The sequence below is a fragment of the Cnephaeus nilssonii genome (genome assembly GCF_951640355.1).
Source record: "Cnephaeus nilssonii genome assembly, chromosome: 5".
Taxonomy (NCBI): Eukaryota; Metazoa; Chordata; class Mammalia; order Chiroptera; family Vespertilionidae; genus Cnephaeus; species Cnephaeus nilssonii.
The window spans coordinates 106,908,560-106,932,726 of NC_137076.1; the positions used below are offsets into that span (position 1 = coordinate 106,908,560).

The 24,167-nt window shown below is 62.4% G+C and overlaps 1 protein-coding gene across 3 annotated transcripts in view; it reads left to right on the top strand.

The window, feature by feature from the left end:
- Positions 1–23,402, top strand: part of FBXL18 (F-box and leucine rich repeat protein 18) — a 29,286-nt gene extending 5,884 nt beyond the window's left edge. For 2 of the 3 annotated variants that reach the window (XM_079771651.1, XM_079771650.1), the window contains exons 2-5: positions 792–1,007; positions 4,011–5,551; positions 11,313–11,531; positions 17,790–21,897. In XM_079771651.1, the coding sequence (XP_079627777.1) occupies positions 834–1,007; positions 4,011–5,551; positions 11,313–11,531; positions 17,790–17,946 (2,091 nt within the window). In that variant the 5' untranslated portion in view covers positions 792–833 and the 3' untranslated portion in view covers positions 17,947–21,897. Of the gene's footprint in view, positions 1–791; positions 1,008–4,010; positions 5,552–11,312; positions 11,532–17,789; positions 21,898–22,206 lie in introns of those variants that run through there. The other variant, XR_013813550.1, reaches the window with a different exon arrangement.
- The last annotated feature ends 765 nt before the right edge of the window (positions 23,403–24,167 follow it).

The following is a 24,167-nucleotide window of genomic DNA, read 5'->3' on the forward strand; positions in this document are numbered from 1 at the left end:
GTTTGTGAGGACTTACAGGCTCATCCTCCGTGGCGGCCCTCTCGTTTTATTGGCCTCACTGACAGAGCTGCAGAGGCACCATCCCGCACGGTTCTGCGGGTTGAGTGCGTTGACTCGTTTACCCTCACGGCAGCCCTGTGAGTGCAGACTCCGCCACTTCCCCAGTTGCTTCTTTCTTTTTTAACATATTTTTATTGATTTCAGAGAGGAAGGAAGAGGGAGGGAGAAAGAGAGAGAGAGAGAAACATCAAGGATGAGAGAATCACGATCGGCTGCCTCTGCACACCCCACACTGGGGATCAAGCCCGCAGCCCAGGCACGTGCCCTGACCAGGAATTGAACCCTGACCTCCTGGTTCATAGGTTGATGCTCAGCCACCGAGCCACGCAGGCTGAGCTGTCGTGGGTTCTTGTTCTGCAGTTAAGGTTTCTGGTAAAGGCACCTTCTTTTTTAAAAAATATATATTTCATTGATTTTTTACAGAGAGGAAGAGAGAGGGATAGAGAGTTAGAAACATCGATGAGAGAGAAACATCGATCAGCTGCCTCTTGCACACCCCCCACTGGGGATGTGCCCGCAACCAAGGTACATGCCCTTGACCGGAATCGAACCTGGGACCCTTGAGTCCGCAGGCCGACGCTCTATCCACTGAGCCAAACCTTTTTCGGCTAAAGGCACCTTCTTTTCCACGGACGGGGTGGGGGCTTCTGGCTTCTCTCCCTGGCTGGGGAGGCTGGGCTGAGGGTTGTCCAAGGGCGTGCCATGGGAATTTGGTGCCCGCTTATCCGCAGGACCTCTCCAGTGATGGCGACTCGCCCCCTGCGGCCGCCGCGATGGCGGGCAGTGCCCACCTGCTGGGCTTCTCCGACGAGATCCTCCTGCACATCCTGAGCCACGTCCCCAGCACGGACTTGGTGGTGAACGTGCGGCACACGTGCCGGAAGCTCGCGGAGCTGTGCCTGGACAAGAGCCTCACCCACACGGTGCTGCTGCAGAAGGACTACGAGGTGAGGCCGGGTGCGGGGTGCTGGCTCTTGGGGGCGGGAGATGGGGAGCCACCCAAACGCCCATCTGCGAGGAGGGGCACCTGCAGCTCACGACAGGAGGCAGGAGGCAGGCGTCAGAGTTCTCAGGGACAGCCTCCAAGATGCTGTGTGACCAAAGCTAGGGCCAAAAGGGGCAGGAGCGGCGCCTGGGCGGAGGGCGAGGGGGCGGGGACATTGCGGGGGGGGGGGGGGGGGCGGCGGCTGAGAGGGAGCCTCCTTTGGCAGCTGACTCCCAGGAAGGGCATTGCCGGCCCCAGGATGGGGGGGGGGGCACTCTCCTGTGAAGTCACATGGGCTCTGAGCGGTGCAGGGAGCGCCATGGACACCCCCCAGGGGGGACCCGCGGTCTGGCTGCGCCGCAGGCTCCTCAGCACTTGGTGGTGTCTGTTCTCAGTTTCAGCCATTCCGGGCGGGACAGGATCTTGTGCTTTCCACTTGCGCTTCCCCGACGAAGGCTGTTGCCGATCTGGTTTTCATCAGCTGTGGGGCCGTTTGTCTGTCTTTCCGGAAGTGACTGTGCAAGGCTTTTGCCCATTTATCATGGTCTCTTGCTCTTTGTGAGGTTCAAGAGTCTGTGTATATTCTGGGTACAAACCCTTTGTCCGATACACCTGTTACGAATATTTTCTCTCATAGTTTGTGGCTTGCCATTTCATTTTCTTAACAGTGACATTTGGAGAGGGTACGTTTTTAATTTTGGTGAAATCCAATTTATTGAATTTTTGAATTCATGCTTGTTGTATTCTGTTGAAGAAATCTTTGTGTAACCTGAGGTCATGCGATTTCCTCCTTGTCATCATCTTTTTAAAATATATATTTTTATTGATTTCAGAGAGGAAGGGAGAGGGAGAGAAGGATAGAAACATCAATGATGAGAAGAGAATCATTGGTCTGTTGCCTCCTGCACGCCCCACAGTGGGGATCCAGCCCACAACCCAGGCATGTGCCCTGACTGGGAATCGAACCGTGACCTCCTGGTTCATAGATCAACGCTCAACCACTGAGCCAAGCCAGCGGGCCATTGTATATCTTCTTGAGGAAAATGTCTATTCATATCCTCAGCCATTTTTAATTGGATTGCTTGTTTTATTGGCTGTTGAGTTGTATGAGCTCCTCATATGTTTTAGGTATCGGCCCGTACAGATATGATTTGCAGGTACTTCCTTTCCTCCCTTCTCGCAGGCTGGCTCTCGTTTGCGGCTGGTTCCCTTTGCTGTGCAGAGGCTTTTTGGTTGGATGTAGTCCCACTTGTTCGTTTTTGCTTTTGTTGCTTTTGGTGTCAGATTCAAAAAATCATCGCCAAGACTGACATCAAGGCCCTTACTGCCTATGTTTTCTTCTAGGACGTTTATGGTTTCAGGCTTTACATTCGAGTCTTTAATCCATTTTGAGTTAGTTTTTGTGTTCGGTGTAAGATGGCCCTGGCTCAGTCTCATGCCTGTGGTGCCCAGTTTCCCCAGCACTCTCTCTCCTGTGTTGTCTGAGAGAAATCTTAGGGTCGTTTCAGCTCTGACGGGTAAGTCTGTGATCCGCGTGGTGTTCATCTTTCTCTGCGGGGGAGGTAAGGGTTGAGGCTCCCTTCTTGGCATATGGTCAGCCTATCCTCATGCATGGCCTTGCAGCCTTTGTTGAAAATCAATTGATAACCGATCCTGAAGCTAACAATAAGGCCTTGACCTTAACTCAGATCGCAGGAGCCTGGGGAAGGGTCCTGGCTGCTGTTACTGGGAGGAAGCCGCGCCTGGAAGCTAGGAGGAGGCCGTTCCAGCGCTGTGGCTCTTTCTGCAGAGCCGGCCTGGGCTCCTCCCTGTGGGGCAGGGGAGGCTGCGCTGACTCGGGTCCGGCTTCCTGCCCAAGAGGGTGCTTTCCTGCGGAGGAGGGGCAAGTGCCTGCAGGTTTAACATGTGCATGTCCTCCCCCTGTGAGTCCCACGTGTGGATGGTGACCTTAGAGAAGTGGTCAGATGCCTGAGGGTGACGTACACGGGTGCCCGATGCAGTGTTGTCCCAGGGCCTCGCTTGCAACAGACCCCGTGTCCATCTGTCGCCGACTGGCCGCCGGGCCCGTCTGGACATGTTGTGGCTCACCGAGCAGGCGGACCAGACGTCTAGGGCAGTTAGTGGCGTGCAGACGCACATGATGGAAGGAAAGCAAAGGCCAGGGCCAGCTGCCAGGGCGGGTTCCACTGTGCGCGGCAAAGCGCCACGTGACAAAGTGACTGCCTCCCCCTTCAGCGCGCAGCGCGGTGTTAGCCACGCACGGTGCTGTGCGCCTCTCCCAGCCTCTCGTCGCCCCAGCGGGGACTCGGGAGCCGTTAAGCAATAACTCCCCCTTCCCCGGCCTCTGGTGACCCCTGTTCTACCTTCTGTTTGCCATTTGGCTCTTCAGATACTTCACGTAGGTGGAACCCTAACTACGGGGTCCTTTGTGACTGAGCGTGATGTCCCCAAGGTCCATCCATGCTGTAGCAGAACTTCATTCCTTCCCGTGCTGAATAGTACTCGTTGTACAGATGGACCCCGTTTTGTTTATCCTTCATCCGGGGATGGGCCGTGGGGTGCTGCCCCTTTTGGCCGTCGTGGGTCACGCTCTGTGAGCGTGGGTGGGGAAGTACCTGCCCGAGTCCCAGGGTCCAGTCCGTGGAGGTACACCCAGGAGCGGGGCGGAGTGGGCCTTGGGGTGGCCCAGGGGGACTCTGTTAAGCTTTCTGCGGAACCACCAAAGGTTTCCCCAGCGGGAAGGGCGGCACCACGTACATCCCACCAGCTGGGTCTTGACGTGGCTGAAGGTGAGCGTGTGGGGGAAGGGGCACCAGCGCTCCCCGAGTGTCCCTTCCGGCCGGGCCGGGCCTCTGCGGGTCCTCCCGTGCCTGATGCTCCAGGGGCGAGGCTGCCCTGAGCGGTGAAGGCGCGGGAGACTCCTGGTGCTTCAGCCGCTCCCCGTCCCGCCCGCCCTGTCCTGCAGGCCCGCGAGGACCAGGTGAAGCAGCTCGTGAGGGCGATCGGCCGGGAGATCCAGCAGCTCAACATGGCCGGCTGCTACTGGCTGTCGGGCGCCACCATCGAGCACGTGGCCCGCTGCCGCGGCCTGGTGAGGGCGGACCTGTCGGGCTGCCACCTCACCTCCCTGCGCCTCTCCAAGGTGCTGTCGGCCCTGCAGCACCTGCGCTCCCTGGCCATCGACGTGAGCCCCGGCTTCGACGCCGGCCAGCTGAGCGGCGAGTGCAAGGCCACGCTGAGCCGCGTGCGGGAGCTCAGGCAGACGCTGTTCACCCCCTCGTACGGCGTGGTGCCCTGCTGCACCAGCCTCGAGAAGCTGCTGCTCTACTTCGAGATCCTGGACCGCACGCGCGAGGGCGCCATCCTGTCGGGCCAGCTCATGGTGGGCCAGAGCAACGTGCCCCACTACCAGAACCTGCGCGTCCTCTACGCCCGCCTGGCGCCCGGCTACATCAACCAGGAGGTGGTGCGGCTCTACCTGGCCGTGCTCAGCGACCGCACCCCCGAGAACCTGCACGCCTTCCTCATCTCCGTGCCCGGCAGCTTCGCCGAGAGCGGCGCCACCAGGAACCTCCTGGACTCCATGGCCCGCAACGTCGTGCTGGACGCCCTGCAGCTGCCCAAGTCCTGGCTCAACGGCTCGGCCCTGCTCCAGCACATGAAGTTCAGCAACCCCTTCTACCTCAGCTTCAGCCGGTGCGCCCTGTCGGGCAGCCACCTGATCCAGCACCTCCTCAACGGGGGCAAGGACCTGCGCAGCCTGGCCAGCCTGAACCTCAGCGGCTGCGCCCACTGCCTGGCCCCCGACTCCCTGCTGCGCCGGGCGGAGGACGACATCGACAGCGGCATCCTGGAGACACTGGTGGCGGCCTGCGGCAACCTGCGGCACCTCAACCTGTCGGCCGCCCACCACCACAGCGCCGAGGGCCCCGGCCGGCACCTGTGCCAGCTGCTGGCCCGGCTGAGCCACCTGCGCTCCCTGTCCCTGCCCGTCTGCTCTGTGGCCGACTCGGCGCCTCGGGCCGACCGCAAGCCCGCCCAGCCCGCCATGCACGCCGTGCCCTGCGGCTTCGGCAAGAAGGTGCGCATCGGCGTGCAGGCGTGTCCCAGCCCCTTCTCGGGGCAGGGCCCCCAGCCTTCCTCCGTGTTCTGGTCTCTGGTGAGGAGCCTGCCCTTCCTGGAGCGCCTCGAGCTGATTGGGTCCAACTTCTCCTCCGCCATGCCCCGCAACGAGCCCGCCATCCGCAACTCCCTCCCACCCTGCAGCCGGGCGCAGAGCGTGGGGGACGCGGAGGTGGCTGCCATCGGCCAGCTGGCCTTCCTGCGGCACCTGACGCTGGCCCAGCTGCCCAGCATTCTCACGGGCTCCGGGCTGGTCAGCATCGGCCTGCAGTGCCAGCAGCTCCAGTCCCTCTCGCTGGCCAACCTGGGCATGATGGGGAAGGTGGTGTACATGTCTGCCCTGTCCGACATGCTGAAGCACTGCAAGCGGCTGAAGGACCTCAGGTGAGGGGCGCAGCCCTCCGAGGCCGCGACTGCCCTCTGGAGGCCTGGAGGGTGGCAGGGGGCCTCGAATTGGCAAGCGATTGCGTACCTACTGTGTGCCTGCCCAGATGAACCAGCTGCATGCCTGCCGCCAGGAGCTGAGTCTTGGGTGGGGGCGTGGGCAGGTACTGTGTGCAGGGATGGGACTCAGGGCGGTGCAGACGCGCGGCGCAGCTGTGTGCGTGGGGCGGGGCAGGTGTGAGGAGGCGGTGGTGCCCGAGCTCCCGCCTCGTCCTGGTCCTCGTGCCTGCGGCTGTCTGAGTGCACCGGGTGCTGCTGTGTGCTGCTCTTCAGCAGCACAGGGAGGGTGTGACCCACTGCACCCCGCCTGGACTGCAGGGGCGAGGCTGGGAGACAGACGGGCTCAGGAGGGGGCTGCCCACTACTGAGAGGTGATGGTGGTCCCCTCCAGGGCACGATGGCAGGGCCGATCCCGGGGTGAGAGGAGGTAGAACCACAGCCTCGGAGAACCCACCTCGGGCTCTTACCACGGCACCACGTGGATCCCACTGGGTCGTGCCGTGGACTGAAGGGTCTTACGAGGGCTCAGCATTGAAGGGGAAGCCTTCGTTACCTGAGACGTATTTGAAAACCTGGACTGATCTGATATTGAAAAATGGGATAATTTCCAGAAACGACCCGGAATGTGGTGGCGGCAGACCCCGCCTCTGCGGCCACCCCGCTCTGCGGCCGAGGGCTGTGGGTTGGGAGGAAGTGGCGGGGGGTCTCAGATCAGCGAGGTGTCTCAGAGGCCGTAGCAGGGGGCACTGACACGTGTGTCGTCCCATGTAGTCAGTGCTCACTTTGCTGAGGGCGGCAGGCACTGGCCGACTTCATCCCCACACGGTCCTTCACCGACGAGCAGGGCGGCTCGAGGGAGGAGCTGAGGTTCACAGTGTACCTGGGTCAGTCTAGCGCCAGAGCTTGACCTTGGCCCTTGAGTTACAGAAAATGGAGACTGTACCCTTTGCAGACCTCCTCTCGCCCCCTCAGGAGGTTTCCCCTGAGAGGAAAGGAGCCGGACGAGCTGGAGCTTCCAGAGCTCAGCAGGCTGCGTGCGCCCACCCCCGCCGCTCCCTCCAGGCCAGCGGCAGACCTGGCCTGGCAGGGGCAGAGCAGGGCACGCGGGCCTGGCGTTTCCTGCCGTGTTGGATCCGCAGGCCCCGGATTTGCAGCTTCGTGCTCAGCCTGGGCACCCGAGAGCCCGTGCCGCGAGGGGACGGTCACTTATGCTTCTCGCACCGGCTGCACTTGCTCTGAGAACCGTGAGGCGCTCAGGCCCCGCTCAGAAAGCTGAGTCCAGGCTGACGTAGTGCGAACGGTGAGGCCGGTGTGTGAGCACCCCGTGCGTGCCTGCAGCCTGAGCTCCACTGGGCTGGGCCCTGGGAGGCTCGGCCACCTTGAGCTTGCTGGGAGGCGACAGAAGGCGAGACGTTGAGAACATGCGGCCAGGGGAGCTGCCGTTCCCATTCCAGGCCCGACTCGGGGCCTCTGTGCAATTTCTCCGTGTGGCCTCTCCTGCCGGGGTGGAGTGGGGCCACCGCCTGCCAGGGGCGGAGGAGGGGTTCAGGCTACAGCAGTCGGTCCCCTTCCCCGCCCCTTCCATCTAGGACAGGCCTGGCTTTCCAGTTTCTGAGGGTGCGGAGGCCTGCCCCTCGCCCAGCCCTCCCAGCAGCCACCAGGAACCAGCTCCCTCTCCTCTCGCTGGCTCCTGTCCATTCAGCGTCTCCTCCCCCGGCCCCTTCCTGCGCCTCGGCTGGCCCATCGCTGGCCCCGTGGGGGAGCCCTGAGTGTGGGCAGAGGCCTGGGGAGCTGGAAGCTGCAAATGGGTCCAGAGTGCCCTTCGCAGACGGAGCCCGCCAGGTCGCTCCCGTTAGCCCGGGAGCCTGGTGATCAGGAATGGACGGTTCCTTCACCGGGGCCCGGGAGCATCTGAGTTCTCATGAACTGACCTCCGAGCACAGTGCTCCTGGCCCTGGGTCTGTTGCTTTTGCCTTTTTTATTTTTATTTTTTACCTTATTGCCAAGCCATAAACCTCACACCTTCTCTAACTGTACTACGGTCAAACCATTTGGTCACCATTTGGGAAACTTTGAGAAAAACAAACCAGTGAAAGTAAAGTAATATATATATATATATATATATATATATATATATATTTTTTTTTATTGATTTCAGAGAGGAGGGGAGAGGGAGAGAGATAGAAACATCAATGATGAGAATCACTGATCGGCTGCCTCCTGCACGCCCTCTACTGGGGATTGAGCCCGCAACCCGGGCCTGTGCCTTGACCAGAATCGAACCTGGGACCCTTCAGCCCGCAGGCAGACGCTCTATCCACTGAGCCACACCAGCTAGGGCGTGTTCACGTAGTTTAAAAAGTCTGAGGACTTGAAGGGGAGGAAATTGTCAGGAGGAGGAGAAGAATCCGCACAGGCGACCAAGCAGGGCCGTGGGAGGGAGGGGCAGGTGAGAGGCAGGTGAGGGAAGCTGAGGGAGAGGTGGCAGCAGCTGCGGTGGGTTGAATGGTGCTCCTGTGCAGACAGGCATGGACCCCGCTTAACAGCCCCCGGGGGTAGACATTCTTGGCCCTTTAAAAAATATGTTTTTTGTTAATTTTCACCCAAAGATGTTTTTTTCTTTGATTTTTAGAGAGAGAGAAACATCGATGTGAAAGAAATGTCGATTGGTTGCCTCCCATACACACCCCAACTGGGGATCGAACCTGCAACCTAGGTGTGTGCCCTGGCTTGAGATCAAACCCACAACCTTTCTGTGTCCAGGACGATGCTTCAACTGACAGCGCCACCCGGCAAGGGCTATTGACCCATTTTGCAGATGAGGAAAGTGAGGCCGAGGGGGTAATGAACATGCCCGGTGACACAGCTGCTCTGTGGGCAGTCGGGACCGTGGAGCAGGGAGCAGGGTACCGGCACCGGTGCTCACCGAGGGCTTCGGGGCCTGGGGTGTGGTCCTTGTGGCCGAAGTCTTCCCCAGGAGCAGGGCCGTGCACGCGGCATGAGTTCCATGGCTGGGCGGCCGCGGGACTGGGACGGTTTTGTAGGCCGAGAACCTGACCACAGCTCATAATGGCCTCTCTGTGCACCGGCTGCTGAGAGCCGCGTCTGATCGGCGGTACTGCCTGTTCAGAACAAACCCTGGTTCTTCCTGACCGCGCCAAGTGGCCCCGTTCCCCTGGCTGCCTGCCTGCGGGAGGCTGAGTGAGAGGAGCAGGTGGTGCCTCTACGCAGGCAGGAGGGCAGGAGGGCAGGACGCAGGAAGGCAGGACCCAGGAGGGCAGGACGCAGGAGGGCAGGACGCAGGCAGGAGGTGGTGGTCCAGCTCGGCACAGTCTGGCCTGTGGCAGCTCCTGCGCTTCCCAGCGGTGTTCCTGCGAGGCAGCTCCCGGGATCCCAGGCCGCTGCCACCGCTGTCCCCGCCAGTGAGGCCCATGGATGGGAACGGTGTGCCCGCCAGGCCGGGCAGGGAGCTGCCTCCGTGCAGCAGGGCCGCTCCTGTGGGGAGGCCGTGCCGGACCGTCGTTCTGCTGCGGCCTGGCCGGCTCTGGATGCGGCGCACCTGGGCAGCGAGCTTTACGAGTTGGACAGAGAAGGCACCGTCTTTCCTGGAACCGATTGAGCCCTGCCTTTGGGGGGGGGGGGGGGGGGCGTCACCCTGAGTCACCCTACGCAGCAGCCTGTGACCTGGAATCCAGGCAGCGTGTGGGCGGAAGCGAGAGCCTTTTGGAGCCAGGGCCTGGGGCTGTGGGGCCTGAGAGCTGGCTGGGCTGATGAGGCGGGAGACCCGAGCCCTGTCTTTTTTTAAAATATATTTTTATTGATTTCAGAGGGAGAGAGAGAGAAACATCAATGATGAGAGAGAATCATTGATCGGCTGCCTCTTGTACACCCCTGTACTGGGGATCGAGCACAACCCAGGCATGTGCCTTGACCGGAATCGAACCTGGGACCTTCCAGTCCCCAGACCGATGCTCTATCCACTGAGCCAAACCAGCTAGGGCCTGAGCCCTGTCTGCCACAGAGCCTCAGGGGGACCTCGCCACGCCAAGGGGGTTGGAGGCCAGAGCCTTATTGGTTGGGAGGTTGAGCATGGCTGGGAGGGAGAAGGGCCACAGGCCCCCCAAGGCAAGGCCAATCACGGGGCTACCTTGTCCTCATCCTCTGCCCTGACACTGACCTCTGTCAGCCCACCCAGGAGACGGAAGGGTGTGGCCACGCCAGCCCCCCTGCCCCGACAGCTGCCGTGGGCAGGACGCCCCTCGAGCCCTGCCCCGCCCTGACCACCTGTGCCAGGTGCTTCCTTCAGGCGGGGCGCTCTGCAGGTGGCTGCTCCCGGAGAACATGGTTTAGTGTGTCCCCAGCCCCGCCTCGCTCTGCCTGCTTGCTGTGGAGCCAGGAGGTTGGCACCAAGGCTTGGGCGGGGAGCAGACCTGCAGCGCCACCTCGTGACCGAGGCGCAGGCTGGCCTCCCCGCTGCCGCGTCCCGCCCCTCGGAGGTGACGTGTGGCTGGGCAGTCCCAGTCTGGAAGGTGGCCCCTTCATGTTCCCACTCTCAGTTCTGCAGAGATGCTCACCTTTGGGTTTTTAAGAATGTGTGTTTAGAAGAATCAAATAGTGTTCCCGGCATTTCCTGAGGAGATTCCCAGGCCGCTCGCTCGCTCTCTGGGCTCCGAGGCCAGGCCCCGCCTTAGCCTTTGCTGGAGAGTTTGCATCTCAGAGGCGCTGCCCTCCCCTCCCGGCTCCGAATTCCTGGCTTTTCCAGGACGAAACATCCCCTGGAGTCCAGGGCCAGGCCCGTGTCTCCCTGCTGTCCGCGCCCGCAGCCTGCTGGGCTTCCTTCTGCACCCCGAGTGTGGGCGGGAGGGGCGCAGGCGTTGCAGTCGCACCCCCAGGAGGACTGGCGCCCCCACAGCCAGTGTCGGGAGTGCTGCATTAGTGGCAGCGCAGGCCCGGCCTCACTTGGCATTCTGGTGCCTGATGAGCTCGCCCGTCCTGCGGGAGCTTCTGTGGGAGGCCCGCCCGGGGCCCGCGTCTGCCCTTGTTCTCACAGACCCGACTTAAATCCTTCCCCGCCTGTGACCCGTGTCCCGGGCGTCGGGGCGAGGGGGACTGCAGTGCGGGGCCTGGGTTTGGGTTGGGGGCTGAGGGGAGCCTGCTGACTGCTCCTCCCTGCCTGCGTCCTGGTTGGGTCAGCCTCACTGTGTCGCTCTCCGCATCCACCTGGGGACTTGGGGGCCTGGACAGGGGTGGGAGGGGGTGCATTTCCAGCTCATTCTGAAGCTCCTCTCCTGTTAGGATGAGCGCCCAGCTGCAGCCCGCCTTTCTGGCGTGTCCCGGACACACCAGCCTGGCCTCAGCTTGCCGAGAAGCAGGGTGTGGCATGCAGATGGCGGTCTTGCCTGGGCACCCGGGGGTGTCTGCTCCATGGGCAGGACCGTGGCCCAGAGAGACAGTCCCAGGTCTGGCTGTGTTTACAGCGAGCGATCGGCACGGTGCCTGGCCTTGGTGGGGATGGCCAGCTGGACTTGCTTGGCTGGCCTCGGGGGCCACTCAGAACATCGAGGGACGAGAAGTGTCACCCCGGCCTGAGCCTGTGTCAGGGTCTGCTTGCTTGCTGGGGGGCCTACACTGGGAGGCCCTGCTCACAGCAGCATGCGCGGGCCTCCGCGCACTCACATGCCCTCTCCCCCCCCCCTCCCAGGCTGGAGCAGCCCTACTTCAGCGCCAACACGCAGTTCTTCCAGGCGCTGAGCCAGTGCTCCGCGCTGCAGCGCCTGTGCCTGGTGTCCCGCAGCGGCACCCTGCAGCCCGAGGCCGTGCTGGCCTTCATGGCCCGCTGCCTGCACGTCGTCGTGTGCCACATGTTCACCGGGGAGTCCCTGGCCACCTGCAAGAGCCTGCAGCAGACCCTCCTCCGCAGGTGAGTGGGCGCGGCCGGGTGGGGCTGCGGGTGCAGGAGGCCTGGCGGCAGCGCCATCCCAGCCACCGTCCCGGGGAGTCCTGGTTGCTGTTGCTTCCTCGGGCTTCACTGCGAGAGCGCCCCACAATCATCTCCTGGAGTTAGAACCCCGGGCAGTGATGGCGGGAACAGGCTGGTTTCCATTCACAGCAGGGCCTCCTCTCCCTGGCGGCCTCTCCCTCAGCCCCCGGCGAACGTGCTCTCACCTCCCAGCTTCCCGCAGCTCCCCTGTGTCCCCATGGTGCCATCACACGGGCGGGCGACGCAGTTCAGCCCGTCCCCCTCGGGCTCAGCATTGCCTCGGTTTCCCCACTGGTCCTGTCCCAGGATTCCACACACAGCCTCCTCGGCTCAGTGGTCACGTCGCCTCCGTCTGTCCTGTCTGCCGTGACCCTGACCTTTGTGAAGGCACTGGCAGACCGCCGTCCGTTTGGGTCTGTCTGGTGGTGGTCGGCAGAAAAGCACAGGGTGATGCCGCGTCCTCTGTAGCAGTTCAGGGACACGGTGTCCTCGCCTTGTCACTGCCAGGCTGACCTGGGCCGCCTGGGGAAGGCGGGGCCGCCCGGGGTCCCTGCGTGAAGCCCCTGCTGCTCCCTTTCTCGTTGAGAACCGTCTTGTGCGGCGACGCTGGGAGTCTCCCGGCCCGTCTCGGCAGGGCAGCGGCTTTCGCACCAGCAGGTCTGGTACCGTGAACGCGCGGCGCTCGCCCAGGGATGGTCTTCTGCTTCCTTCTTCCTTCTGCGTTGGTTAGCGAGAAGTCTGCTCTGAGAAAGGCCGTCCCTGCTCCCCTTCCTCCCTCTCTGTCACTACAGGACGGTCAGGTGTCTCCTCTGGTGTCGTCCCCCAGCCCGGGGTCAGCCCTCCCGGCAGGAAGCCTGTCCTTGTGTGGGCAGAGGTCTGGAGAGCCCGAGCCCCGGGCCTCGGGTGTGCTCACGCTCCGCTCCGGGACAGCGGGAGGCTGCGGGGTGTGCCGCGCAGCCCGCGCTCACTTCCCTGTCTCCCTTGTGCGTGTAGATGGAAAACCCTCCCACCGACATCTCCGCTTCCGCCCAGCGTCACGGGTCCCTCGGAGCCTCCCCTCCGCCGTGACCCTCCGGCGGCCAGCAGCCTGGTCCTCGTTGTCCGCAGTGTCTTTGGGATCTAGTCCGTCTAGTGGACGCGGGGGCAGTGCTGGGATCGCTAACCCACTGCACCGAGACAGACGGACCTGGGGGTAGTGTTGGTGCCGCTCTGTGTCTGAGCCTCATGGGGTCCAGTCAGAGCACGCTTTCCCCAGTCCTCAGGCTCCTTCCTCAGCGCCGCCCCTCCGGCCCGGCCCCGGCCGGCCCCGGCACTCACCCGCGTGCGGTCGGTCTGCCTGCCCAGGAGCGCTCCGCCTGCAGGCACCCACGTCCTGTTCGGTTTATCTCTGTGTGTGTGTTTGGTGTGTGAAGTCTTCCTGTGTTTCTGAGTCGGCTCTAAAAGGGGTGCTTGGTAAAAACATAAATAAATAAAGGGGTGCTTGGAGAAGGCTTCCCCCGAGCCGCAGCCTCGGCCGCCTCCTCCGCCCTCCCTGTACGTGCTGTGCCAGCGAGCACGCCACCCTTTCGCCGACCTCTTCTCTCCTGCGCTCTGCTTTCCCACGTCATAGTTCATCTTGGACTCCACTCCTCCTCAGTCACAGCTCTCGCTCCTCCCTTACAGCTCTGCCTTCTGTTTTTAAAACACATTTTTATTTGACTTCAGAGAGGAAGAGAGAGATAGAAACATCAGTGATGAGAGAGAATCATGGATCAGCTGCCTCCTGCACACCACGTCCCCCACTGGGGATGGAGCCCGCAATCCGGGCATGTGCCCTGACTGGGAGTCGAACCGTGACCTCCTGGTGCATAGGTCAATGCTTAACCCCTGAGCCACGCCGGTCGAGCCTTTTTTTAAAATGTTTTTATTGTGGTAAAATGTACGTAAGAAAATGTAGCATCTGAACTGGCTTAAGAGCCCAGCTCAGTGGAAATCAGCACATTCCCACTGCTGTGCGCCCATCACAGGACCTCCTCATCTTCCCACGCCGAGGCTCTGTCCCCTCAAACACCCCCCGCCCCCGCCCAGCGCGGAGCCCTGTCCCCTTCCTGCTTCTGTGAGTTGGTGCAGAGAACTTGGGACTCTGAATTTCTCACGTCTCAGCCTTCGTTTAGATGTAGTAGCAGTGGTTACTGGGATGGTTGTGGGCAAAGGCGGCGGATTTAAAAACAACTGTCCTGCTCTGGCTGGTGTGGCTCAGGGGATAGAGCATCGGCCTGGGGACTGAAGGGTCCTGGGTTCAATTCCAGTCAAGGGCACATGCCCGGGTTGTCGGCTCGATCCCAGTAGGGGGCGTTCAGGAGGCAGCAGATCGGTGATTCTCTCTCATTGATGTTTCATCTCTCCCTCCCTCCCTCTCTGAAATCAATCTATAATAATAAAAGCGTAATACGCAAATCCACCGAACAGCCAAACAGCGGAAAGACCGTCCGGACAAAGCCGGGACTGTGAGGGCCGAGGCAGCGGGGCTGCGAAGGGCTACTCTTACGAGTTCCGTGCATCGGGCCTCTAGGGGAATGTATTTAAACAGCAACAGCACAACTGTCCTCCTGGGGCTGCGTCTCCCCCAGGCCTCTGGGCCCTCTCACCTGCTGCGCCTGCGGCCTCCCCGGAGCTGCGCCGGCCTAACCCAGGATCGCCCGAGCAGCTTCCGGGGGAGGAGCTGACCTAGCAGTGGAGCATTTAGAGGCGCTCTGCTCCTGAGGAAACGCCCCGGGGCCCCCGAAAGAGGGCTGAGGGTGGGCACCCTCATTTCAGTGTGGCCGGGAGGGTGCCGCGTCCTCCAGCTCTCCGTGTCCGCTGGTGGGGGAGGACCCGCTGGTGGGGGAGGACCCGCTGGTGGGGGAGGACCCGGAGGAGGCCCAGCTGCTCAGAATCCCGCGGAGCCTCAGCCCGGGGGTCGGCAGGGTCCGAGGCGGCCGGGGCGGCTGCACTGGGCCTGTGGTCTGCGGTTTGCTGCCGAATTTCTCGGGAGAAGCCCCGGGAAGGCTGCCCCTCATGGCTGTTCTGAGAGTGTAGACTGTGCGTCAAGCTCTTTAAGTGAAGGCTCCCGCGGTTCCAAGCGGAGGTCACTGGGGCCCGGACCGATGGGGCTCTCATTTGGTTTTCGTCGTCTGACTTTTTTGACTTAACGCTCCATCGTGGGTTTTCTGTGTCAATAAAGCTCCAGAAGATCTTCCTAAGAGCCATTTGCACTTTCAGGCCTGGCCCCGCCCCCTGTCCTGAGGCCTGGGCTGGCGCCAGGGAGGTGCCCCGCTGCTGTCCTGCGAGTGCCAGCAGGTGGCGCCCTGGCTCACGGGAACCAGAGCTTCAGCTTGTCTGCTCCCGGCCTGCAGGCCGCCAAGTGGAGCGAGAGTGGGCAAAGCAAGAGGCTGGACGGCTGTCACTTCTGCCGCCTTTCTTTTCTCTCACCCCTTCCCTGCCTCCCCAGGCAGCAGCGCGTTGCATTCTGGGAGTTCCAGGCTGGCTGCGGGATTCTTTTTCTTTTTTTTAAGTCCTCACCTGAGGATATTTTCCCATTGATGTTTAGAGCGAGCAGAAGGAGGGGTGGAGGTGAGAGGGAGGAAAGGAGAGAGAGAGAGGGAGAGAGAGAAACATGGATGTGAGAGAGACACATACCTGGGCTGGGAATCAAGCCTGCCACTGAGATACATGCCCTTGACCGGCACTCGACCTGTGACCTTTGGTCTGTGGGCTGACGTTGGAATCCCTGAGCCACACCGGCCGGGGCAGGCTGTGGGTTCTTGGCCACCGTCCACCTCAGAGCTTCTTGAGTGTCGTCGTCACAGCGAGAATGACTTTCCCGCACTTCCCCGCACTCGGGCTTCTCTGAGACCCGCCCCGGGGGAGAGGCGGTCAGCTTTCTCTTTGCTTCCAGTTGCTCAGGAGAGAAACAAACCCAGTGCGTGTTCTCCGGTGCAGCCTTGCCTGCTCCCTGGGCGCTCGGGCAGCGTTGCTGCCGGGGGTGCTGACGGGCCTCCCAGGAGCTGCCAACGCAGAGTCCTTTCGCTCCTCCCAGGCTCTCCTGAGGGGCGGCCTTTCTGCCAGATCAGCCATGACCCCTGGGTGACCTCCCCCGTCTCCTCTTGCCTCGCCTGGCGTGGGAGCAGGCGGCCGAGCTGCGGGTGCTGGCTTCAGAATCAGCTTCGCTGGGTCTGTAGGCTTTGCCTCTGGTCCCCGAGTGACAGCCCTGGGGGCACAGCCCGGAAGGCGGGCTGGGCCTGGGGGGGCGCCAGGAGGCCTGGGGGGGCGCTGTCAGCTGTTAGAGATGCGATGAGCCCCTTCGGGGATCAGGCCCTGAGTCCCAAGCATAACCAGCCCAGCTTCTAACGAGTTTGTTTTATCTCAGGAATCTGTTTACTTAAACCTCAGACGACAGTTGAGTCACACAAAAGCACAATTGAACACATACGTGAGTTACACAGCAGTCCATGGAGCACATGGCCCGCACACGCCCGGCCTGGCCAGAGCCGCGCCTCCCTCCCGGGGCGCCCCCACCCCGCCCTGGGAAGTGAGCCATTTCTTTCTCTGCATTTGCGTCTCCCGCTGTCTTGTCACTGACTAGGCCTCACTCTGCAAAGCCGCTCTCTGAGCACCGCGATGGGCTCACAGGAGGAGGCCTGGTGCTCGCTGGTCTGGCCCGGGCCAGGCTCCCCAGGTGCGAACTGAAGGGAAAGCCTTCGGAGGGACGTGCTTTCATCTGGGGGCCGCACCTCCACCCAGTGCCCTTCTGCGCAGTCTCCGAGTGCCGTCTGTCTGGCCGCCTGGGCAGCTGCGGCCCAGAGCCCTGGCCTGGAGGAGGGGCTGCAGCCGCTGCCGTCCTGGCTTTTGCTCTGACAGCTCCTCACAGCCGGGTGGGGGGGTGGGGGGGGGGACGAGGGGCGCGGCAGGGGCCTTTGCACCGGGTCCCACTCCCGAGGATGTTCCGGTTCAGGTGTAGCCAGGGGCGCGGGTGCAGGCCAGGACTGGCTGGGTTTGCGGCCACACAGCGCGCCTCGAGCAGAAGAGCGTGCGAGGGCCGGAGGCACTTCCTCGGCGTCTTTATTGCCCAAACGTCAGGTTTTACGAGTGCTTTCCGGCCTCTCCTTCACAGCGACGTTAACCCAGGGCTGGGGCCTGGGCGGCTGGGCGGGTCCTTCCCTGGAGCGGCGCCGGTGGGGGCCTTGCTCTCCTTGGCAAACGCCCAGGTTCCTTTTGTGCGGCTCGTCCCGCCTCTTGCCTCTTGCCGCCTGAGACCTGAGGTTCTGGGTGTCTTTTCTCACTCTGGGGGGTTCACGGCGTCCCCCCTTCTCCTTGAGCTCCGGGTGGCACTTGGTTTTGTGTCTGGGCAGTAGCACGTGGCCGGCCCCAGTCTGACGGTGGTGGGGCAGGGGGCACTCTGCTGTGGACGACTGAGGGCCTGTGGCCAGGCGTGGCTTGCCCACGCCCACTTCTCAGGTAGGAAGGGGGTCTCACTGCGCTGGCCATGGAGGCAGCACGGAGCGTCTGCTGGCGCTTAGCGCAGTGCCCGCCGGCTGACGCCCTCGGACACAGGGCGCTGACTTCCTGTCCCCTGCGGGGCGGGACTGGGGGGCAGCGCGGGGAGGGCTGTGACAGCTGCTGCCACGTGTTCAGGCGATGGCTGCTGCTCCCAGCGGCCGTCTTGGTTTCCTTTCCTGGAAGGTTTGCTGCCTCACCTGCCTTGGGAGTTTGTACCCCTCCAGGGTGGGGGTTCGGCCCTTGTCCCTCTCTCCAGCCCCTGCAGGTGCGGTCCTCGGTCCTACAGCAGCATCTGTGTCACTGCCCCTCTGCCCAGGAAAGCGGGCTGTTCCCACAGGCTGGCCTCAGCCGGCTCCATTCCTCCGCCTGACCCAGTGGTGCCTCCGCAGCAGGTTGTCACGCTGCTGTGGTAACACCCCCCCCCCCCCCCCGCCCCAGGCAAGGCTCCCTCTGCCTGCCCCGCCCCCTCGGGCCTCTCCTCCAGCCCCAGCGGGAAGGGAAGGGCCGAGGCCCATCTCTGTGGCACCTGGGAGCGGGAGAGTCAGGCTGATGCACGAGCCCCGGCCATGGCGGCTGCCGCCCGAGGTGCCTCGCGGCCCTGCGCACGCCCCGCGGCCCTGCTCACGCCCCACGGCCCTGTTCACGCCCCACGGTCCTGCTCACGCCCTGCTTCTGGTTCAGTTTCCAGGCCGAGCGGCCCGCGCTGAACGTCGTCATCTTCCCCCTGCTGCACGAGGGCCTGACGGACGTCATCCGGGACGTCCCCATGGTGCACCTGGACGAGATCACCTTGTTTAAGAGCCGAGTGGCCGAGGAGCCGCCCAACCTGTGGTGGTGACAGGGACGGCCGGTCTCCCGCGCTGCCTGTGGTTTCTGTGGCCGAGGACGCGCGCGGGGCTGCTCGGCGGGCGTGTGGCCTCCGCGTCTGCCTGGGCCGCCACGTGCTCGCTGCCTGTCCGCAGGCCCCGGGCCCTTGGGCGGGCACAGAGGAGGCGGCCCCGCCGCCCGCACCGCCGGCCCCGGGAGGACTCCTCAGTGGACGGCTGTGACTGAGCAGAGGCGGGAGGAGCCTGCGGCAGCGACGCGGGCCTGGCCGGAGCGGAGCGTTTTCCAGCGGAGACACGAATGCGGCGCCCTGATGTCTCGGGGCTCTGACCAGGTCCCAGTGCTGCCCCCTCACTTCAGCCCCCAAGAGTGTCCCTCCGCTCACACGTTCCTGGTCCCCTGCCTATGTGGAGGGGTGGCCTGGGGCCCACCCCAACAAGCCCGCCCTCGGGTCCCCTGTGAGCGGGGAGCAGGGAGCCCGCAGGGAGGGGCTGCAGGTGTGGGCGCTCCTGCCCAGGAAGACGTGTCTCACCCCCCAGTGTCCGGAGCGGTTCAGCCAGGTGACATCACCGGGGGGCGGGGCCGGGGGGCAGGGTCCCCGGGGCCAGGGTGCTGGGCGGGCCAGGGGAAGGCCTCAGTTCCCGGGGCCTGTGGTTCTGGGGGAACAGGTGGCTGTGGCTTCATTAGGAGGCGAGGACGATCGCATCACCCACGGAAGCCGCCTTCACGCAGCACTTTAACCAGCTCCACACGCTGTTCCAAACGTGGCCGGCCTGCCCGTGTGCGGGCTCCTGTGCCCGCCGCCCTCCGCCTTCTCCACCGCGAGACCTCCGACGGCATCGCTGGGCGGGGCGGCTCCCCGAGCTGGGCTTGACTCACCCCACCTCCCTCTCCCTCTGGGCTGGGGGTGCAGAGCCCACAAGGCCCTGCCCGCACCCCACTGCCCATCCTGGCCCTCAGCTCAGCCGTCTTCCCACTCCATTTCCGTGGTGATAGCCACCCCCTTCCGTGTTGTGCGTCCTGCGGTTTAGCTGCTGCTAAAGGACTGGGGACCTGGCCCCTTGGTACCGTCCCAGGCCCTTTCCTGGGGTCACGAAGGGCAAACAGCTCAGCCCCACTCGCCAGGCGAGGGTCCAGGGGGCCTTGCAGTGGTGGGGGCTGCGGGAGGCCGCGGGCCGGCCCGGGGCGCACAGACCTCCGCCAGTCTTCCTCGGTCCCAGCAGCTCCGGCGGTCTGCCTGCCCTCAGCAGGCCCCCCAGGCCTGCAGCCTCACGTCCGGGTCCTGACCCAGCCACCCAGCCCGGGAGCAACACCCCGGCCCTGTCTCTTCCTGGCCGCCTCATCCTCTGCAGTAGATGAAGGTCTGGGGGGGGCACCCCTCCCCAATTTCTGGGATTCCTTTTAGGTGGCCCTAGAGGCCACCCTGCGAGGATGGTCAGGTGTATGGGCCCAGCCCAGGAGGAGGGCAGGTGGCCTGGCTCTCTGGGACCCCGCGGGCCAGGCCCCCCTTTCATCCAGAGCCCGGACTCGGGTCCCGAGCTGTGGCTGTGTGCCTGCCCCTCACCTTCCCTGGGTGGCGTTCTCATGAGCAGGCACTTTTTACCCAGTGGCATCCTTTATGCCGACAGATGCCGGGAGGGGCCGCTCCCGGAGGGTGGGGCGCTGCCTTGGGGAGCGGGAGGCCTGGGCTGTGTCCCCTGCGCCACCCCTGCACCAAGGAGGCCTCGCCAGATGCTGAGAACGCGCTCGTCCCCGCTGAGTGCTGCTTTGGCACCGGTGTTGATTGCAGTTTCTGTTCTGCAGCGTTTTACACCGGGAAAGGACCCCCCCTAATGGTCCCCCATTGGCAGGGCTGTTAAGCAGCGCGCCATATGCTGCCTGGTCAGCACCAGCGCGTGTGCGTGCGTGTCTGTGCATACACCTGTATGTGTAGTCCACAGTCATGTGTGCATGGCATGTGCGTGCATATGGGTCCCCAGCCTTTGTGTATGATCAAGTGTCTGCATGTATGCACACTCGTGTGCACGGTACGTGTGTGAGCGAGAGCCCACTGGGGTGGGAGGAGAGGGAGGAAGGCGGGTCTGGCATTTATCCCTTTGTTAAAGGGAGCCCGCACCCCAAGGCCACCTCCTGCCACAGGCCTGCAGGCGCTCCTGAGGGACACAGAGGCCCCCCACCCCCCTTCACCTGTCAGTGTGTCTGTTCCAGCCCCAGGAGGCCGGCTGCGGACACCCCTTCATACAGCGGGGTTCCTCCCCGCCTCTCGGCTGCCCTTCCCAGGGCAGGAGGGGCAGGCCCTGGGCCCTCTGCTCCAGCCTCCGAGGGTCAGCGGGCGCCCTGGCCGGGGAGGCGCAGCTCGGCAGGCCGGACGCAGGGCCACACTCCCTCATCACCGAGGGTCAGAGGAGGCTGGGCTGGAAAGGCTGGGGAGGAGTGGGCCGGGGGTCTGAACCGGTGCCTCGGCCCTGATGGGTCCAGGCCCGGAGGCCTGCCCTGATGGCCCCTCGGGGCGCTGGGGCGCCGCAGCCCCCCGCTGCCCGGGCCTCGCTGCGGCTCCGTGAGGGTTGGAGGTTTGCAGAGACCTTGTAAGAAATGAGTCCGTGGGCGAGGGAGCGTGGCCGGTGGCAGGGGTCCAGCGGTTTCAGCCTGAGAGCGTGAGGTGCGGGAGCTGTGGGTGGGGACGTGGGCACCCACACTTCTCATGGCCTTGCCCGAGCCCTACAGGAAAGGGAGGGACTGAGGAGGGGCCGGGGCCCCCTCCGATGGCCACCAGGCCCCTTTGCATTGGGGTTCTAACTAGTGTCCGGGTCCACTGGGCGTGATGAACAAGTACCCACAGACACTTAAAAACAAAACCAGCTGTGGGCCTGACAGGCCACGTGTCCTCTAAATGAGCTGCTCCCTACGGCTCTCCCTCTCAAGTGTGGGGCTTGGCGACATGTCACAGGGCAGGGCCCCTGCGGCCCCCCCAGGCCCCGTGGACTCGGTCACGGAGCTGAGGCCAGGGCCTGGCAGGGTGGGGCGAGGAGGGGGTGCTGCTGTGCTGACCCTGGCAAGGTGGCAACTGCCACGTCCTTAACGGGGAGCCGCGCCCCTGCTGTGCTCACCTGCGGGCGCATCTGCACGGGCGGGCGTCGCACACCCTGCAGGCCTCGGGCATCGCCAGCCCTGGCACGGCTGTGCCTCCGACCACTGCCCGTCAGAGCGTGACTCTGACCAGAACAGTTGAGCCAGCGAGTCCCTGAGGGGCTGGGTTGGGTGTGGGTCCCGCGGTTGTGTGACCAGGTGCTAAATGACGACCGCGTGTCACCTGCCTGTCGGTGACAGACTGTCCGTCTGGTGATGCCCGCTCCTGAGTTCGTGTTTAAACTCCATTTTGGTATTTTCACGTACATTTGTGGCATGTGGACGTTTCCAATAAAGTGGACTTGATTTAGAGAACCAGGCAGCTGTGTGGTCCTTCCAGTGGGCACTACGACCTTTCCCCTCTCGGTGACCCCAGCCCCGGAGGGTGGCCGAGGCGTGCCCGCCGCCCACTGCCCGCCGCCCACTGCCCGTCGCCCACTGCCCGCCATGGATGCCTGCTTGGTCAGATCAGGGCCCTGGACGGAGGCGTGAGAGGCAGAGGGGACCAGACGCGAAACCTGAACACGTGCGCTCTCACCACAGCCCGGTCAGTGCTGCACCACGCGGCCAACACCAGTTCAGCTGCAGGTGAGGCCGTCCTTTCCGTCCGTCCCGGAAGTCGGCGCCGTGCAGAGGGGGAGACGCGGGAGGAGACAACAGCCGGTGCCGCCGGCCCGAGTCCTCGCTGGCCCGCCGTGCCCGCCCTGTGCGGCCTGTGGCTGCCGGGCCTGCTTCACGCTCCCCTCCCCCACCCCCACCCCATGAAGGCATCTGGCCCGTGTTCTTCCAGACCCGTCATTTTAATGGTGTGGCCTTGCTGTCACACGCCCGCCCCTCCCCCCCCCCCCCCCCCCGCCTGCTGTGGGATAATTAGCTCCTCTCTAATTAGTCATTCTTCCAAGGAAAGTGCTCCCAGCTCCTGGCGCTGGAGCATTCGTCTATTTTTAGTCATTTCCTTGCGTCTCAGGATGGATGCTTGAAGGCTGGGCGGCTGTCCGGAGGCCGGAGGGCAGAGCTGTGGGGTGTGGGCTCGCGTCTGCCCGCAGAGGGAGCGGCTCCACCCGCTGAGCCACCCCGGCCGGGCCCCTTGTTGTCTCGGTTAAGTCTGGTCCAGGGCCTCCCGTCCTGCCCTTTCTTTTCTGAACAGTTTCCGTGCGGAGAGAGAGCCGGAGAACCCCACGACCTGGAGTTCGCGGACTGCGTCCTGCGCCTCGCCGTCCCGCACCTCAGTGACTGGACCCAGAGGTCTGATCCGACTTGGACTCCAGCCTCCATTTTAAAGAGTATTTTACTGGTTTATTAGTTTGAGAGAGAAAGGAAGGGAGAGAGAGAAAGAGAGAAGCGTCGACTTGTTCCACGTACCTGTGCGCTCGTTGGCTGATTCTGTGTGAGCTCTGACTGGGAACTGAACCCACAACCTTGGTGCATCGGGACAGCATTAACCAACTGAGCGCCCGGCCGGGCACAGCCTTTATCTGTAAACACTACTCTTTTAAAAATGTTTTTATTTATTTTTTATCTTTATTTTTTAATATATTTTATTGATTTTTTACAGAGAGGAAGGGAGAGGGATAGAGAGTCAGAAACATCGATGAGAGAGAAACATCGACCAGCTGCCTCCTGCACGCCCCCTACTGGGGATGTGCCCGCAACCAAGGTACATGCCCTTGACTGGAATCGAACCTGGGACCCTTCAGTCCGCAGGCCGACGAGCCAAACCGGTGAGGGCAATGTTTGTTATTTTACTGATTTTGTTTTAAATGTAGTTTTTGGAGTGGGAATACATTTGTGTGATTTAACAATGAAAGCATGCGGATATTCCTGGTAGGAAGCCCGTTCTCCTGGCCCTCAGTCCCCACACCCATGTGCTGCTCCTGAGACCCGATCATTCTTCTTGAATACACACTCCCCAGGTTGCTGCAAGTCTCTGGGTAATTTCCAGAATTCTGAAAAAGTTGATTCTGGTTGTTTTTGTTGTTGTTGCTGTTGCTTTTATTAAAGGGTGAATTTTGAAAGGGTCTTACCTGACTGTTTTTGTCCTGACCAGTCCATTTTGCCAGCTGTGTAATATTCCACCGGGTAGATGGGGGACACCTTTTTTTTAAGGGTTTTAGTTCATTTTTTTTAAAAAAATTGTACTGATTTCAGAGAGGGAGGGAGAGAGAGAGGGAGAGAGATAGAAACTTCAATGATGAGAATCATCGATTGGCTGCCTCCAGCACACCCCACACTGGGGATTGAGCCGTATAACCCAGGCATGTGCCCTGACTGGGAATCGAACCCTGACCTTCTGGTTCATAGGTTGACGCTCAGCCACTGAGCCAGGCTGGATGGGCGGATGACAGCTTCTTTAACCCATTTTCTGTGGTTGGACGTTTAGATTGTTGTCCGTATTTTATTATGACAAACTACATTAATAGCTCGCCTGCCTCATTGTACTCCTGAGCAAGTGTCTATAACATAAATTCCTAGCAGTGGAATTGCTGGGTCCAAGTGCATATGCATTTATAATTGTGACAGATGCTGCTCAAATTGTCTTCCATGGCGGGGGGGGGGGGGGGCGGGGGGCGGCAATTTACACTCCCACGAACAACAGGCAGGGACCTCTGTTTCCCGGTCTTGCCGATAGAGGATGTTCTGTAACTTTTGGGTTTTGCCAGGCTGGTGGGTGAGAAGTAGTATCCCATTGTAATTTTACCCAGCATTACGTCCAGGAACAAATCTGAGCGTCTTTTTTCTCTCTCCTTTTGTGTGTTTTGTTTTGTAATTTTTATTTATTTTTTTTCCTTTTTTAAAATTGAGCTTCTTTTTATGTATTTTAAAGGCCGCCGGAATCTCCCCTTTTCTGTTATTTCTTCTTGTCGATGTGTAGACGCTCCGCAGGAGGGCGGCCAGGGCTTTATTTTTGTATAAATCACCGCGTGCTTCCCCACGCGCTGCGCACCTCGCTCCCGCAGACCCGGGGCCGCGAAGAGAGGCTGCTGTAAGCGCCCACGAGGCCGCTCCTGCCCGAGGTCAAGGCCCGGGCCCGGCCCTGCGGGGCCTTGCTGTCCGATGCCAGGCTCGGGGACCACGTGTTCCAGGTCTCCTGTTGGGTCCGCGCTCCCC